The 17,274-nt window shown below is 44.8% G+C and overlaps 1 protein-coding gene across 1 annotated transcript in view; it reads right to left on the bottom strand.

Annotated features, from left to right (window-relative positions):
• The window catches only part of ca8 (carbonic anhydrase VIII), a gene marked incomplete at both ends in the record, with an annotated part of 33,223 nt that extends 17,487 nt beyond the window's left edge, over nt 1-15,736 (bottom strand). Inside the window, 6 exons of the mRNA XM_079529862.1 lie at nt 7,507-7,555; nt 7,671-7,733; nt 8,235-8,330; nt 9,895-10,019; nt 11,417-11,608; nt 15,664-15,736. Of these exons, the coding sequence (XP_079385988.1) occupies nt 7,507-7,555; nt 7,671-7,733; nt 8,235-8,330; nt 9,895-10,019; nt 11,417-11,608; nt 15,664-15,736 (598 nt within the window). The remainder of the gene's footprint in view (nt 1-7,506; nt 7,556-7,670; nt 7,734-8,234; nt 8,331-9,894; nt 10,020-11,416; nt 11,609-15,663) is intronic.
• Nucleotides 15,737-17,274: the final 1,538 nt, after the last annotated feature.

Raw genomic sequence — 17,274 nt, 5'->3', positions numbered from 1 at the left:
GCGCGTAGCGCGGATCAAATGATTGACTGGGCAAATTAGCATGGGGGGGGCTCAAAGTTGGGCCAGCTCTAAACTGACTGGGCCACGGCCCGTATGTGCGTGTGTGCGTGGGCAGCAAGGCAAGCGAGGCGAGAGGAGAAACAGACAGGGTACTACAGCTACAGCTTTATTTAATTCATACAGGTGTTCGTTCTTTATTTATTTAAGATAGGCTACAACCAGTTGGACTTGCAAGTTGCGTGTGCGTGCGTGCGTCTGCGTGTGTATGAGAGGGGGTGACTTTTTTATTGACTTTTTTCGTCATGTAACTATGGTTTCCAAGGTCGTACTGCAGTTGTTCATGTCGCAAAAACGAGGGCGAGGCTTGATTTCATAGGGCGTGCCAGATAGATTTCAGCCGTCACATTTATAAACGTCCGAACGAAATTAAGGAAGGATCAGCTGTCTGCGATCACTTCATAAATGCCGACCCGACGTGGGTGTACTACGAATCCTACACTCGAATTTGGGGCAGAATTTACACTCAATTGATAAATGAGGGCCTAAGGCCTGTCGTACGCTTTGTCCTCACCTGTTTTTCTGTCGTAGAACAGCGGAGCAGCATTGTTTGACCAGCTGAGAGGCTGTCACAGGCATCGAAACATATGTATTCACTCCTAAAATGTTTATATAAAACTGTATAGGTATGTATATGGGCTAAATGTAAAAAAGAAAAAAAAAGTAAAGGAATACATCAACGATGTGTCTTTGTGTCATATGAAATTAGTAGGAGATTTCCAACTTTACAAGCAAGCAATTAAAATCGCGCATTTAAAAACAATGTTGCAAGTTAGATGCGTAAGCCATTTAAACATGCTGGTGCCCCCCCCCCCCCCCCCCCCCCCCCCACCCCCCCCCCCCTCCTGGAATAGTTGGATCGAGAGATCGAGAGAATAGTTGGATCGAGAGTGCATGCTGCTATAGTCAAGTCTACCAACCAACGGGTAGGCTATAGTGCAATCTACAGCCATGTCTTTCTCGAGTTACATCTCGTCGTTTTAAGGATAAACCCGACGTGTCGCTCGAATGCCAAATGTGCCGTGCCAGCGCAAAATTGGGGACCGCTGACCGCATCGGAGTTAGGTATAGGCTAAACCACCCAGCCAGGCTGCCAGCCCACCAGTGCCAGTGTGCCACATGAGGCTGGTTTAGGCTGCACATTTATATAATTGTCAGTTGACAGCCCAGCCACTGCACCGACTACTGCGACTAGCGAGGTAATCTAAATAGATTGTCATAAACGTGCATGGTCGCGGTGTCATGAACGGACCACAGTGATAGAGACAGACAGGACAGGAGAGGAGGAAAACAGCAGCGTGTGTGTGCGCCTATTTGTTATTTAATTCATTGTTCACATGCAGGTTCAGATTTTCGTTCACTAATATATTGTTGTAGGCTATATTAAATGAATAAATACTTTAATAATTTAATATAGGCTACAACAACTAACAACACACGGCAGGCGCGTAGCACGGATCAAATGATTGACTGGGCAAATTAGCATGGGGGGGGGGGGGGCATCCCCGGCCGATAGTGAAGTGTGAACGGTTTGGGGAACCATTTTAAAACAAAGGCGGCTTGCATGCTGTGGTTTAATAACCAGAAATTTGCATGCACAATTAAGGCTCAAAGTTGGGCCAGCTCTAAACTGACTGGGCCACGGCCCGTATGTGTGTGTGTGTGTGTGCGTGTGTGTGGGCAGCAAGGCAAGCGAGGCGAGAGGAGAAACAGACAGGGTACTACAGCTTTATTTAATTCATACAGGTATTCGTTCTTTATTTATTTAAGATAGGCTACAACAAACCAGTTGGACTTGCAAGTTGCGTGTGCGTGCGTGCGTCTGTGTGTGTATGAGAGGGGGTGACTTTTTTCGTCATGTAACTATGGTTTCCAAGGTCGTACTGCAGTTGTTCATGTCGCAAAAACGAGGGCGAGGCTTGATTTCATAGGGCGTGCCAGATAGATTTCAGCCGTCACATTTATCACTGCTAGGAATGAAATTAGGAAGAAACAGCTGTCTGCGATCACTTTGTAAATGCCGACCCGACGTGGGTGTACTACGAATCCTACACTCGAATTTGGGGCAGATTTTACACTCGATTGATAAATGAGGGCCTAAGGCCCTCATTTATCAACCGTGCGTACGCCAAAATATGGGTGTACGCCGAAATTACCGCAATTTTCGGCATTTACGATTTGCGCCAAAGATTGAAAATGATCTTGTGCCAAGACAAAACTCACGTCTGGTCGGGAGCTGTCGTACGCTTTGTCCTCACCTGTTTTTCTGTCGTAGAACAGCGGAGCAGCATTGTTTGACCAGCTGAGAGGCTGTCACAGGCATCGAAACATATGTATTCACTCCTAAAATGTTTATATAAAACTGTGTAGGTATGTATATGGGCTAAATGTAAAAAATAAAATAAAAAGTAAAGGAATACATCAACGATGTGTCTTTGTGTCATAGGAAATTAGTAGGAGATTTCCAACTTTACAAGCAAGCAATTAAAATCGCGCATTTAAAAACAATGTTGCAAGTTAGATGCGTAAGCCATTTAAACAGTGTTTTGCATGATGAGCGCATACATGCGAGGATTTGGACTGTCTGTGCTGAAATATTTCCATGACGGGACGTTGGAGAGTAGCCTAGTGCAGTGCTGCAGCGCGGAGAGTCCCAACATGGGTAGCCTACTATAGCCTAATCTACAGCAGGCCGATGTCTTTCTGGAGTTACAGTATGCGCAATCTCCTCCTCGCATCGCTCGAATGCCAAATGTGCCGTGCCAGCGCAAGTGGGAACGCATCGGAGATAGTATAGGCTAAGCCAGCCTGCAGCCCACCACAACCACTGCCCAGTGCCACATGAGGCTACGGTTTTGGCTGCAATATTCATATAATTGACAGTTGACAGCGAGGCAATTTAAATAGACTGTCGTCGAACGTGCATGGTCAATTGGTCACGGTGTCACGGACGGACCACCGTGATAGAGAGAGACAGACTACAGGACAGGAGATGCACCTTGCAAAACTGCAGCGTGTGTGCGTGCCTATTTGTTATATAATTCATGGTTCACAGGTTCAGGTTTTCGTTCACTAATATATCTTGTTGTATATTAAATGAATAAAGACTTTAATAATTTAATATACAACTAACAACACAGTGACAGTTGCTTGCAAATTGCGATATGTGCGTGCATGCGTGCGTGCGGGGGGTGAAACGGGCAGCAAGGGAAGCGAAGCGAGAGGAGAAACAGACAGGGTAGTCCTACAGCTTTATTTAATTCATGCAGGTTTATTTATTTAAGATACAACAAGTTGCGTGCGTCTGTGTGTGTGTATGGGAGGGGGCAGCAAGGCAACTTAGGTGACATTCACACCAGAAAGCTTTGCTGTGATTCAAACGAATCCTGCGCATTGTCAGAAAGTGCACTTCGTTTGGCAGGTGAAACTTTTTTTCCCCTGTAACCATGGTTTCCAGGTCGTATTGCAGTTGTTCATGTCGCAAAAACGAGGGCGAGGCTAGATTTTATAGGGCGTGCCAGATTGATTTCAGCCGTCACATTTATCACTGCTAGGAATGAAATTAGGAAGGAACAGCTGTCTGCGATCACTTTGTAAATGCCGACCCGACGTGGGTGTACTACGAATCCTACACTCGAATTTGGGGCAGAATTTCCACTCGATTGATAAATGAGGGCCTAAGGCCCTCATTTATCAACCGTGCGTACGCCAAAATATGGGTGTACGCCGAAATTACCGCAATTTTCGGCATTTACGATTTGCGCCAAAGATTGAAAATGATCTTGTGCCAAGACAAAACTCACGTCTGGTCGGGAGCTGTCGTACGCTTTGTCCTCACCTGTTTTTCTGTCGTAGAACAGCGGAGCAGCATTGTTTGACCAGCTGAGAGGCTGTCACAGGCATCGAAACATATGTATTCACTCCTAAAATGTTTATATAAAACTGTATAGGTATGTATATGGGCTAAATGTAAAAAATAAAAAAAAAGTAAAGGAATACATCAACGATGTGTCTTTGTGTCATATGAAATTAGTAGGAGATTTCCAACTTTACAAGCAAGCAATTAAAATCGCGCATTTAAAAACAATGTTGCAAGTTAGATGCGTAAGCCATTTAAACAGTGTTTTGCATGATGAGCACATACATGCGAGGATTTGGGCTGTCTGTGCTGAAATATTTCCATGACGGGACGTTTAGAGTATAGTGCACTGTGCAGTGCTGCAGCGCAGAGAGTCCCAACATGTGTAGCCTACTGTAGCCTAATCTACAGCAGGCCGATGTCTTTCTGGAGTTACAGTATGTGCAATCTCCTCCTCGTTTAATAAACCCGACACGTCGCTCGAATGCCAAATGTGCCGTGCCAGCGCAAGTGGGAACGCATCGGAGATAGTATAGGCTAAGCCAGCCTGCAGCCCACCACCACCACCACTGTCCAGTGTCACATGAGGCTACGGTTTTGGCTGCAATATTCATATAATTGACAGTTGACAGCGAGGCAATTTAAATAGACTGTCGGACGTGCATGGTCAATTGGTCACGGTGTCACGGACGGACCACAGTGATAGAGAGAGACAGACAGGACAGGAGATGCACCTTGCAAAACAGCAGCGTGTGTGCGCGTCTATTTGTTATATAATTCATGGTTCACAGGTTCAGGTTTTCGTTCACTAATATATCTTGTTGTATATTAAATTAATAAAGACTTTAATAATTTAATATACAACTAACAACACAGTGACAGTTGCTTGCAAATTGCGATATGTGCGTGCGTGCGTGCGGGGGGTGAGAGCAAGGGAAGCGAAGCGAGAGGAGAAACAGACAGGGTATAGTCCTACAGCTTTATTTAATTCATGCAGGTTTATTTATTTAAGATACAACAAGTTGTGTGTGCGTGCGTGCGTCTGTGTGTGTGTGTGTATGGGAGGGGGCAGCAAGGCAACTTAGGCAAGAGAGTGAAACATTTTTTTTCCTGTAACCATGGTTTCCAGGTCGTATTGCAGTTGTTCATGTCGCAAAAACGAGGACGAGGCTTGATTTCATAGGGCGTGCCAGATTGATTTCAGCCGTCACATTTATCACTGCTAGGAATGAAATTAGGAAGAAACAGCTGTCTGCGATCACTTTGTAAATGCCGACCCGACGTGGGTGTACTACGAATCCTACACTCGAATTTGGGGCAGATTTTACACTCGATTGATAAATGAGGGCCTAAGCCCTCATTTATCAACCGTGCGTACGCCAAAATATGGGTGTACGCCGAAATTACCGCAATTTTCGGCATTTACGATTTGCGCCAACGTTTGATTTTGAACTTGAGCCAAGACAAAAACCACGTCTGGTCGGGAGCTGTCGTACGCTTTGTCCAGTTGTCCTCACCTGTTTTTCTGTCGTAGAACAGCGGAGCAGCATTGTTTGACCAGCTGAGAGGCTGTCACAGGCATCTAAACATATGTATTCACTCCTAAAATGTTAATAGAAAAGTATATGTATGTAGTATGTATGTAGGCCTATATATGGGCTACATGTAAAAAAATAAAAATAAAGGGAAAAAAGGAATAGGCCTACATCAACGATGTGTCTGTGTCATATGAAATTGGTAGGAGATTACCAACTTTACAAGCAGTTAAAATCGCGCAATTAAAACAATGTTGCAAGTTTAGATGCTTAAGCCATTTAAACAGTGTTTTGCATGAGCGCATGCCGGTGCCCCCCCCCCCCCCCCTAGTTAACAGTAATAGTTAACTGGATCGAGAGTGCGTGCTGCTATAGTCAAGTCTACCAACCAACGGGTAGGCTATAGTGCAATCTACAGCCATGTCTTTCTCGAGTTACATCTCGTCGTTTTAAGGATAAACCCGACGTGTCGCTCGAATGCCAAATGTGCCGTGTCGGCGTGCCAGCGCAAAATTGGGGACCGCTGACCGCATCGGAGTTAGGTATAGGCCAGCCCACCAGTGCCAGTGTGCCACATGAGGCTGGTTTAGGCTGCACATTTATATAATTGTCAGTTGACAGCCCAGCCACTGCACCGACTACTGCGACTAGCGAGGTAATCTAAATAGATTGTCATAAACGTGCATGGTCGCGGTGTCATGAACGGACCACAGTGATAGAGACAGACAGGACAGGAGAGGAGGAAAACAGCAGCGTGTGTGTGCGCCTATATTTGTTATTTAATTCATTGTTCACATGCAGGTTCAGATTTTCGTTCACTAACATATTGTTGTAGGCTATATTAAATGAATAAATACTTTAATAATTTAATATAGGCTACAACTAACAACACACGGCAGGCGTGTAGCGAGGATCAAATGATTGACTGGGCAAATTAGCATGGGGGGGTGTGTGTGTGTGTGTGTGTGTGTGGGGGGGGGGGGGGGTAGCGCATCCCCGGCCGATAGTGAAGTGTGAACTGTGAACGGTTTGGGGAACCATTTTAAAACAAAGGCGGCTTGCATGCTGTGGTTTACTAACCAGAAATGTGCATGCACAAGGCTCAAAGTTGGGCCAGCTCTAAACTGACTGGGCCACGGCCCGTATGTGCGTGTGTGTGTGTGGGCAGCAAGGCAAGCGAGGCGAGAGGAGAAACAGACAGGGTACTACAGCTACAGCTTTATTTAATTCATACAGGTGTTCGTTCTTTATTTATTTAAGATAGGCTACAACAAACCAGTTGGACTTGCAAGTTGCGTGTGCGTGCGTGCGTCTGTGTGTGTATGAGAGGGGGGTGACTTTTTTATTGACTTTTTTCGTCATGTAACTATGGTTTCCAAGGTCGTACTGCAGTTGTTCATGTCGCAAAAACGAGGGCGAGGCTTGATTTCATAGGGCGTGCCAGATAGATTTCAGCCGTCACATTTATAAACGTCCGAACGAAATTAAGGAAGGATCAGCTGTCTGCGATCACTTTGTAAATGCCGACCCGACGTGGGTGTACTACGAAACCTACACTCGAATTTGGGGCAGATTTTACACTCAATTGATAAATGAGGGCCTAAACCTCAACCCCAGGACTCGCCTAACCCCATGCAGCTCAATTTGCTAGGCTAGGATGGCTCAAGGTAGAAGACAGAGTGCTGAGTGCAGCAACTTGCAACGGGCGCTAACCCCTCATATGCCCAGCTTTGTGTGTGTACCACAGAAATGACTTGATTGGCTGATCACGGAATGTGATTTATGATGATGTATGATAATAAGAGCGCCCCTCACTTCACATAAGTGTGATTTTTCAGATGCTCTTAGGAAACAGCCCATGCAACTGTCCTACTACTTCTCTAGAGTGCTGAGATGCCCATGAGCAGAACACCAAAGGGAGCTGACCTTGTTCCCCCCTAGGTTTGGTTCAAACATGCAACACCGTCTGTCATACGACTAAGAATAAAATAGGCCTTAAGTGCAGGTTGATGTCAAATCCACATGTGAGACACTCATTCTCAAGTTTATTCTCACCAGGTAAGAGAGTCATGGGGTTAAAGCAGGGTATTATCTTGGTCTTTCCCTGAGAAAAGAAAACATAAAGACACATAAAAAAAAAGTTCACCAACCTTCAACTGCATTTATTTATTTATTGTTCTTGTCATTCTTCTATTAGCATGTTTGTCATCACTCATCACCTTGTACTGCAGATCCTGTAGAACGTCAGTAATGGCCTTCAGACCATTGTGTTCCTTACCTATCTGGAAAACACAGGACAGGTCATGTGTGTGCGTGCGTGTGCCTACTGTATGTGGCTCACTTGCTTATACACACACACACACACACACACACACACACACACACACACACACACACACACACACACACACACACACACACACACACACACACACACACACACACACGTTGAGCGGCATTTTTTAAGACAAAAACATTGTGCATACTGTGTATGGGGGTATTGTTTTGGTGCGTGTGTGTGCGTGCACCGTGGGGCGCATGCATGAAACAGGCTTACTATGTTCACATCCTCCCTGAGAGGTCAAAGGAACGGAGAGGTCTGCTAGACTAGAGGAAGTGCAGCAGGGTATGGCTGAAACTCTCTGAAAGTCATGGGTCTTCTTCTATTTAAAGAGACAGATCCGGGGAAAACGTTGCCTTTTCCGATGTTCCCACGCTTAAATGGGGATTCTCTCATTGGTCCCACCAGGCTGACAATACTCAATAATGATTTGAATTAGTACCTGTACAAAGAGAGCTATGAGGAGAACCCCATTCTTCTTTCCTAGTGCATCCTCTAAGCAGTTGAACAGAGTGCTGTTCCAGTGGATCAGATGTAGCTGAAGAGAGAGAGACACAGAGAGAGGGAGAGTAAAAACCTGATTCATACTTCTGCCACTTGTCAAAAACAGCCAATATGCAAGCCCACAACGTGTCACGGATGCAATGTGTCGTGGGCTTATAGGTCTACTATTTCTGGCACGTGCGTGTGACACCATCATCAGATGGAGCACGGCTCTAAGAAACTTAGGCTATACTTAGGCTATAAAGATGGAGAAGGCAAACTGGTGAAACAGTAGCTGCATTTGACAGGTCAATGATTACAACAGGTGTGGGGGTGTACTTTAGTCAGCATAAGCCTCCTTGACAGTTTTAAGAAGAGGAACCATGATCAGCTGCTGGTGACTGATATTTAGCATGACTATTAGACCAGTAAGACGCCCTGAGGGAGAGAAGCGCCCTGAAGGTCAGATCAACATATGGAATGTCAGAACAGGTCAGCTCCATATATGGAGATCTAAGGGTGGCAGCGGGGGAAGTGTCTTGAGTGTAACACGGTTTGATGAGGGCCCAGGTAGGGCCGGGCCTTAATTTTCAGGCCTGTTGAGAACTCTAGTTTTCACCAGCTGACGGGCCCGGCTGCACTAATAACTTTGGGGTGGGCCCGTCTAGAGTTTGAATGGACAGGTATCAGTCAAAAGGGAGACATCAAAGAGGAAGGACGGGTGGGGTTGGATCAACATGTAGAATGTCAGAACAGGTCAGCTCCATATGTGGAGATCTAAGGGTTTGAGGTTTGAGGTCAGATGTAGAGTTGCTGCTCCATATATGCAGATCTAAGTGATGATCCAATCTTCTCCATGTGTAGTGTGCCTATCCAGGGTTTGATGTGGTCAGTGTCGTGATATATGGAGACGGTCATATATGGTGGCGTGACGTGTCACGAGGCGTGACCATATATTGAGGCCGGCGTGATGTCACGAGGCGTGACCATATATTGAGGCGTCAGTGACTGACCGACCGACCGACCGACTGAGGGGAGATGCAGGTTTTCATAGTAAACTGCTACCTATGGTCGCAACTAGGGTCCCTATTTTCACCAGTGCTTTTTAGCCATTATCCTTAAACTTCTTCGCCTTTTTTACTATTTATTTTTAAATATTTTTTCAAATAAACCGCACAATGCATGAGCTCATACGCTAAAATTGCTACAACCAGTGATACAGTATTGCTTGAAGGAAAACTGCTCAAGTCAGAAATATCAAGTTACATACTGTTTGTTTTGTTTTGTGGGGGAAATAGGGTTGACCTCCCAACCACCCATCCATGGTCATGGTCTTGGTCATAGCCTTGTGTGTGTGCGTGCGTGCGTGCATGCGTGCGTGCGTGCGTGCGTGCGTGCGTGCGTGCGTGCGTGCGTGCGTGCGTGCGTGCGAGAAAGGGAGAGAGAGAGAGAGCATTAAGATGTACTGGTGTATTTGTGGTTCAATCTTGGGACATTCTGCAGTATTTTTACAGACTTTTACTTGTGACAGAGTATTTCTACATTGCAGTATTGATACTTTTACATAAGTAAGAAATGTGTTCCACCACAGACAGTGACGGTGTGTAGTAGTCATGTACCTCCATAGGAAAGGCCTTGAAGTTGACTGTGTGTTCGGACCCTCTCTGGTTCTCCTTGCCCCAGTGGTAACGCACCTCTTGCAGCTCGTACTCGTGGTCACTAGGCAGTGGGCCCCCGGTAACCACTGCATGGCCACCAAGGCATTATGGGGAAACAGGCACAGAGAGTTATAATGGGAAGATGAATTCAGGCAGAGAGAGAGAGAGAGAGAGAGAAAAGACAGTCGTATAGATTAATCTGCGCTTCATTGCACCAACGAGGATAAACATTCATTCAGCTGTTATTAAAATACACTACACAGCATCCAGAAAACTACTGCATCATCAATCATCAATGTCATTTTTACTCTTTTCGGTTGCTTGAGTTGAACACGATAACACAGTACTCTGACATTTGTACTGTCTCAGAGCTACAAATGGGTAAATGAACACTGAGGATTTTACTGTGTATAGAGAGGAACATGTAACTATGGAGCAAAAATGAATCACATGCCTGTTTACAGTTAACCTGGCATGGCCAGACAGATCACGTGGGATCACTTACGCGCCAACGTGTGAGTGATATGTGATCAGTCTCAGTCTGGCCATGACAGGCTAGTTTACTTGGTATGTTTACTGATACGCTATTACAGACGTTCTCAAACTATGAGCCGGGACCCCAAGTGGAGTCGCGGGAAGGTGACACTGGGGTTGACAATTATACAGTATATTAGCATATTAGCAGCATATTATTCTAATGCATTATACATATATTTATGATGCATTATAGACATGGGCCTCGTATAAAGTGTAACCAATTTTTTTTTCCTGAATGCATAACACAAGTAGATAGCCAGCTTAGCCGCTTTGTGGATAAAGTGTCCGCCTTGAGACTGGGAGATCCGGGTTCAATTCCCTGGCCGGGCCATGCCAAATACTATGAAAATGGGACCCAATGCCTCCCTGCTTGGCACTCAGTGTCAAGGGTTGGCGGGGGAAGTCCCTGCGAGCTAGCATCATGTCCAGGGGGTGTATTGTATATCATGGCTGGGGGATGTACTTGTACATCAAGCTCCCTCACGCTATATACAGAAACAGGCCTGGAAATTAGTGAGCTGGTGACTCACTAATTTTTTTCATTCAACAATGTGTCACTTCGGTTTATTGGAATGCATTTGAAAAATGTATCCTGCCCATATTATGATCCAAACTATTGTGCTGCAGGGCAGCAGTGGCTCAGTTGTAGAGTGTCCGGTAGATCGGCCGGATAGGACCCGTGAGGCTCCCAGTTCGATCCCCGGCTCCCCCAGAGTCAGTGTCAAAGTGTCCTTGAGCAAGACGCTCCTGATGAGCAGGTTTGTGCCTTGCTTGGTTTCCTCCACCATCGGTGTATGTGTGAAGGGGTGAATGTAATGACCAATCTATGTAAAGCTGCATTTTGGCTAAAAGCGCTATTTACATTTACCATTTACTGTGTGCTTGGACACAGAGGTCTTCATTAATGTTTATCTTTCTTACAGAATAACAGAATTCCAAAAGTCACCTGATTTGGACTTGAGCATGATGCGTACACTGTGTCCATCGTTGATGACCTGACAGTCGCGACACATCACGTAGTTTGGAAAGAGGACTCTGTCCAGGAGCGACGTATTATACTGTGCCTCTCTGGAGTTCAAGTTGATTGGAGACTGGTACTCACCATTGGCTGCTGGGAAATGTAGTCCCCACTCTACGCCTGGGAAAAACGAACAGCCTGTTTACATAATTTGATGTTAGTTGACATAATAGTTGACATAATAGTTGACATAATTGATGATTTATTGTCTTACATATTTACAGAGTGTTGAAATAATTTTGTCCTTCATATTTTCCTACTCCTCCCTCCTTCCCTGTCAGCGTTCTGTATTGAAGTGTGTGTGTGTGTGTGTGTGTGTGTGTGTGTGTGTGTGTGTGTGTGTGTGTGTGTGTGTGTGTGTGTGTGTGTGTGTGTGTGTGTGTGTGTGCGTGCGTGCGTGCGTGCGTGCGTGCGTGCGTGCGTGCGTGCGTGCGTGCGTGCGTGCGTGCGTGCGTGCGTGCGTGCGTGCGTGCGTGCGTGCGTGCGTGCGTGCGTGCGTGCGTGCGTGCGTGCGTGCGTGCGTGCGTGCGTGCGTGCGTGCGTGCGTGCGTGCGTGCGTGCGTGCGTGCGTGCGTGCGTGCGTGCGTGCGTGCGTGCGTGCGTGCGTGCGTGCGTGCGTGCGTGCGTGCGTGCGTGCGTGCGTGCGTGCGTGCGTGCGTGCGTGCGTGCGTGCGTGCGTGCGTGCGTGCGTGCGTGCGTGCGTGTCTTAAAGAACGGTGCATGTCGGAGGCCACACTGTGAACTAGTTCAAATATTCTAACAGCTCCCGGAGCTCCTTGTCAGTCATGTGGATTGAATGCTGTGTCCTTGTTCCTGTTTGCTTCTCTTCCCTCTCATCTATTCTACATTGCCTCTCTTTCCCTCTACCTACAAGTATAAATCAGTAGTTCACCCACAAAATGACTTATTTTCTATCAATTACACACGAGATTTTTTTGTTTTTGTCGCATTCCTTCGTCAATAATTTGATGAAACTACTTTTTATATATGTGATGTATGCCATGCTTTTGTTATTGCTTAATGTAAGTCGCTCTGGATTAAGAGCGTCTGCTAAATGCCTAAATTGTAAATTGTAAATTGTGGGTGGCAGTGGTTCCCTATGGAGACACAAAGGAGACTCTTTGTGTCCCCATAGGGAGCCACTGCTCCACTCCACTGGCTCAATAATATCATTTTGGGGGTGAACTATCCCTTTAAGTGCTAGAGTTTGAATTACTCCAGTTTGCAGTGTAGCATTTTCCGTTCCTGAACTGTGGTGTAAGTAGTTAAAGATGCCCTAGAATCCTAGATTCACTTCAGCTTTGTGCTAATCTCAACCATTAATAGCAGAACTTGGAACTGTGTGTCTTGTGTAGAAATGACAGACTCATACTATTAGGAATCTAAAAACCTTTGGTAAGTGCCATGTTTATATTTAACCAAGGTTCTATTAACTATTTCCTTAACTACAACTACAGTGGAAAGACACCTTCATCCATTCAGAGAAAGACCCTCACATTCTCCATCTCCTCAGCAACAACAGTCCTTGACTACTAACTCCCGCTGTCAGAGTTTCTCTGCGTGAAGCAGTTCACGTGTGTGTGCATGCCATGTACATGTGTTGTATTAATGCGCAAAAGACAGTGTGTGTGTGTGTGCGTGCGTGCATTTGACTAAAGTCAAAGAGCGGTAAAAGGAGCTGTAGTCCAACTTCCCAGTAGAATACTAAGTTACTAACTGTGGTTGTCAGAACAATCCTTTACTGTTAGAGCTCTTACTGAGGGAGGGATACCTGACTGGCTGGCTGGCTGACTGACTGACTGACTGACTGACTGACTGACTGGCTGACTGACTGACTGACTGACTGACTGACTGACTGACTGACTGACTGACTGACTGACAGTGCTGCTGTTCAGTGTATGTGTTGTTGTGTTCTTTCTTTGGCCGTCTTTCTTTTCTCAGGCATGCTGAGAGTAAGATGTTAACTGATTCCCAATAGCCTTACCTAAAGCAAAACTTACCATGATTTATACACTGTGTTTATCACAATGTTATCACATTGTAACATCTTTGTATACAGTACGTCTCCTTATGAAGCTAAATCGGAAACTGTCCTATATTATGGCATTATGAGATAATAATAAAGTACATTTTCAATTTTCATTGACAGAGTTTAACTAATAATGCTCAAAAAGTAGCTGTAATGGCATTACAAAAACTAAAACGTTAGTAATGGAGGTTTTTGAGGTTGGCCATGCATTTATTTCAAAGCAGTCAAATAGCAAATATAGGGGGCAAGGGTACATTGCAGCTGTCATACGACAGCAAATATTTAAGCAATTCAGGTCGAATGTGAGCAGTTTAACGGCAGTGATGTTCAGGCCCAAATCATGCAGTTAGAAAGCAGAAGGAAATTATAATGAATTTGTAGTAACCTATATGTCATTATTGCATTAGATCAAAAAAATACTGGACCATGGCAAGACATTGTATTATCATTATTAATATGCATATTATTACTCATGGTATTAGTATGATAAAGGTCAGGCAGGCAACACCAATTGCAGGCAATTGTAAGCAGTCATGGTTTTCTGAATGCATAATGTTTATAAGGTATTTCAGAGGCATCTTTAATCCATGTCTCCCCATAAACTGCTCGCTTGCCTCAATAAAATCCTTATAAAGCATCAATATCACTCTCCTGCAGAAACCCGCAATCTCTGAGATTGTATTTCACAGCTGTAGTATAAATGACAGCTGGTATGATTCCACATTATGTAAAAAGAATAATAGATATAAAGATCCAGGGAATTCTTGCCTTGTTAAAGACAGGTTTCTGCAGTTCTGTGATGGCATTTCTTGAGCCAACCATGAATGGGCCGTTATCTTAAAGTGTTGGCTAGTATACTTACGGTAGTATTGTTACAGTTCATGGTTATAGTTAATTCCATGGTTGCTCAGTAAAGACAAAGTAAAAGTAGAAAGTGAGCGAATGATGGCTATAACTTATATTATTAAGACATATCAATGTTAACAACTTATCATAAACGTTATTTCCAACGTTTTATTATTGTGAATAATGTATCACCCAAATCTAGACTGTTATGTTGACAAAGTTTCATAGAGGATACTGTAGGTTAGTAGGTTAACAGTCTAGTAAACAATATCCTGCAAAACCAGTTTTCTTTTTTCACAAGAAGAAGAAACAAATACTTGAAAATGGAGTTCCCTGAGGTAAATGTTTGATTAGCGCCTTTAGGCTACAGTTATGCTTCCACTGTACAAGATGACCCCTAATCCTCTAGCCTACAGGTGATTACCGCCTTTAGGCTACAGTTATGCTTCCACTGTACTAGATGACCCCTAATCCTCTAGCCTATAGGTGATTACCGCCTTTAGGCTACAGTTATGCTTAGTGTACTAGATGACCCCTAATCCTCTAGCCCAGGGGTGCCCAAAAGGTAGATCGCGATCTACCAGTAGATAACAAAGGCTGTGCAGGTAGATCACATGACATGCCCCTAAAGAGTATTTCATTTAAATATATTTAAGGAAAAAAACGATTAAAAAAAAAATTCTCCCCCTCTATTTCCCATTCCAAGTGCATTTGTCTTATACTGTACAGAATGTAACACGAACTCTACTATTCCGAAGCCCCCTCAGGTACATATTTAAACTATTTTCAGCAATGCTATAATAATTGATTTGGTGGGTAGATCTTGCCGAGCTGGTCATTTTGAAAGTAGCTCTCAAGTCAAAAAGTGTGGGCACCCCTGCTCTAGCCTATAGGTGCGTAAGCTGCCTAATTGGGACTGACTCAAATCAAGAATTTGAAACAATTACACCATGCAGTTAAAGTCACAATGGTGCAAACCCTGCTGTACATGCCAAATTTCACAACTCTTGGCAAAGGTGCTGCTGAGCTGCTTGATAGACATTTGTGTCACCTGATGATGTGCATCTGCAAATGTCATGATCGAGTTCTATGCCACCTTATTCTTTGGAACTGGTTGAATTGAAACTAACCCCATTGCCCTAAGGTAAACATCCTATTGATGGCTTGCACTATATAGCTTTTTTTATTATCAAGCAATAGTAATTCATCACCTCATATTCAACAATGTCATATACAATGTAGAATTGTCTGTGATCTAGCACATTTGTTTCTAGCATTGCATCTGTGAGAGTTGACTTACCTTCTTCGTATCCCCATTCGATTTCATCCTTGCCAGTGTAATCATCAGATTCCTCATTCACATTGTCGGCCATGGTGCTGGCTGCACAGTGCACACTGAAAGGCTGCTTGTCACTTAGCTCAAAGGAGTCCCTTCTTCCACTTAACACAAAGTTACTGCAGGTTTAGTTTAGTCTAGTCACCAGTCTGAATTTAAATTCTCTTCACCCAATTGATGTTGTCTCGCTCTCGTATGCTTTCCTCAACAGTGTCCTGGCAGTGAGCAGCTTCCCTGATGATCAGCAACTCTTCTCTCTCTCTCCCCTTTTACTGCCTTCCCTCCTCCTCTGTTGTCTCTGTGGATTGATTCCCACTTCCCTGCAGCTTTTTATCCACTGCTCTCTCTCTCGCTCTCTCTCTCTCTCTCTCTCTCTCTCTCTCTCTCTCTCTCTCTCGCTCTCTCTCTCTCTCTCGCCCCTTCCCTTTGTTACTGCTTTCTTTTCTCTTTGCACTTTTGTCTTGTCCTCCTTTCACCACTCTTCACTGCTGTCTGAGTCAGGCAGGTGTATTACTGTAGGTCTAATGCTGCTGACAGCTGAAGAAAGACTGATGGTTACTTTGTTCTAGTAGTGAGTGGTGATCTGTTCTCTTTCTCTTTCTCTCTCGCTCTCTCTCTCTCTCTCTCTCTCTCTCTCTCTCTCTCTCTCTCTCTCTACAGGCAGTATACAGGACACACACTGGAGATCTCTTTATATTCTGCCCCCCGCCCCCTCTTGTTTTTGTTCTCTCTCTCCCTTCTTCACTCTCCTTCTCTCCATCTATCTACAGAGATGTTTTCTGTTCCGGCTCTGTGGATTCAATCTCTTCATACCTCCTCATTTGCAGGGGTGATCCCCCCCCCCCCCCCCCCCTCTCTCTCTCTCTCTCTCTCTGAGGCTGCAGGTGTGCTCTGGGCTGGGCACCAGCTGTGCCCCCCAGCCCCATCTTATCTAATCACTTAAACCCTATACTTTATTGAGGAGTCCCTCAAGGCTCTATATTCTTGTGTTTTCACTCTACACACAATTGTTGTAGCTGAAAAAAAACTTTTTCGACAGAATAAGGATGCTGGGTTAAATGTTGTTAAAGTGGTTAAATCTTCCTGTCACCCTGTACTGGATCTCTGTTTGTCTCTCTGTTGTCTTATGTATCCATGGGTTACGCCTTTAAGTCCCCATATTGGTCCACAAATCCAAATTTAACATAATACAGCCTGGAGTGTTTGTTTCGTTTGACCAACGTTGACACTCTGGATTTCACAGTGTACTCACACCACCGCAGAGAGGACTTGGCACTGCTGAGGGTGACTAAATGTACTTAACTCGCTATGCTCCAGAGCAGGGTGCCGGTGCCAGGACAGTCCTTCATACTGCCTTTAATAACACATCGGTCACTGTGTGTGTGTGTGTGTGTGTGTGTGTGTGTGTGTGTGTGTGTGTGTGTGTGTGTGTGTGTGTGTGTGTGTGTGTGTGTGTGTGTGTGTGTGTGTGTGTGTGTGTGTAGGAATGCTGGCAGGAAGGTCGTGGTGATATTTCTCTTGGACATGAAGCCACATATCCACCCTGTGGTGAAGGAAACAGCAAATGTTGAGAAA

The sequence above is a fragment of the Electrona antarctica genome (assembly GCF_951216825.1).
Source record: "Electrona antarctica genome assembly, chromosome: 19".
Lineage (NCBI taxonomy): Eukaryota > Metazoa > Chordata > Actinopteri > Myctophiformes > Myctophidae > Electrona > Electrona antarctica.
The sequence above is the reverse complement of the archived record's forward strand: the minus strand, read 5'-3'. Positions and strand labels throughout refer to the sequence as shown.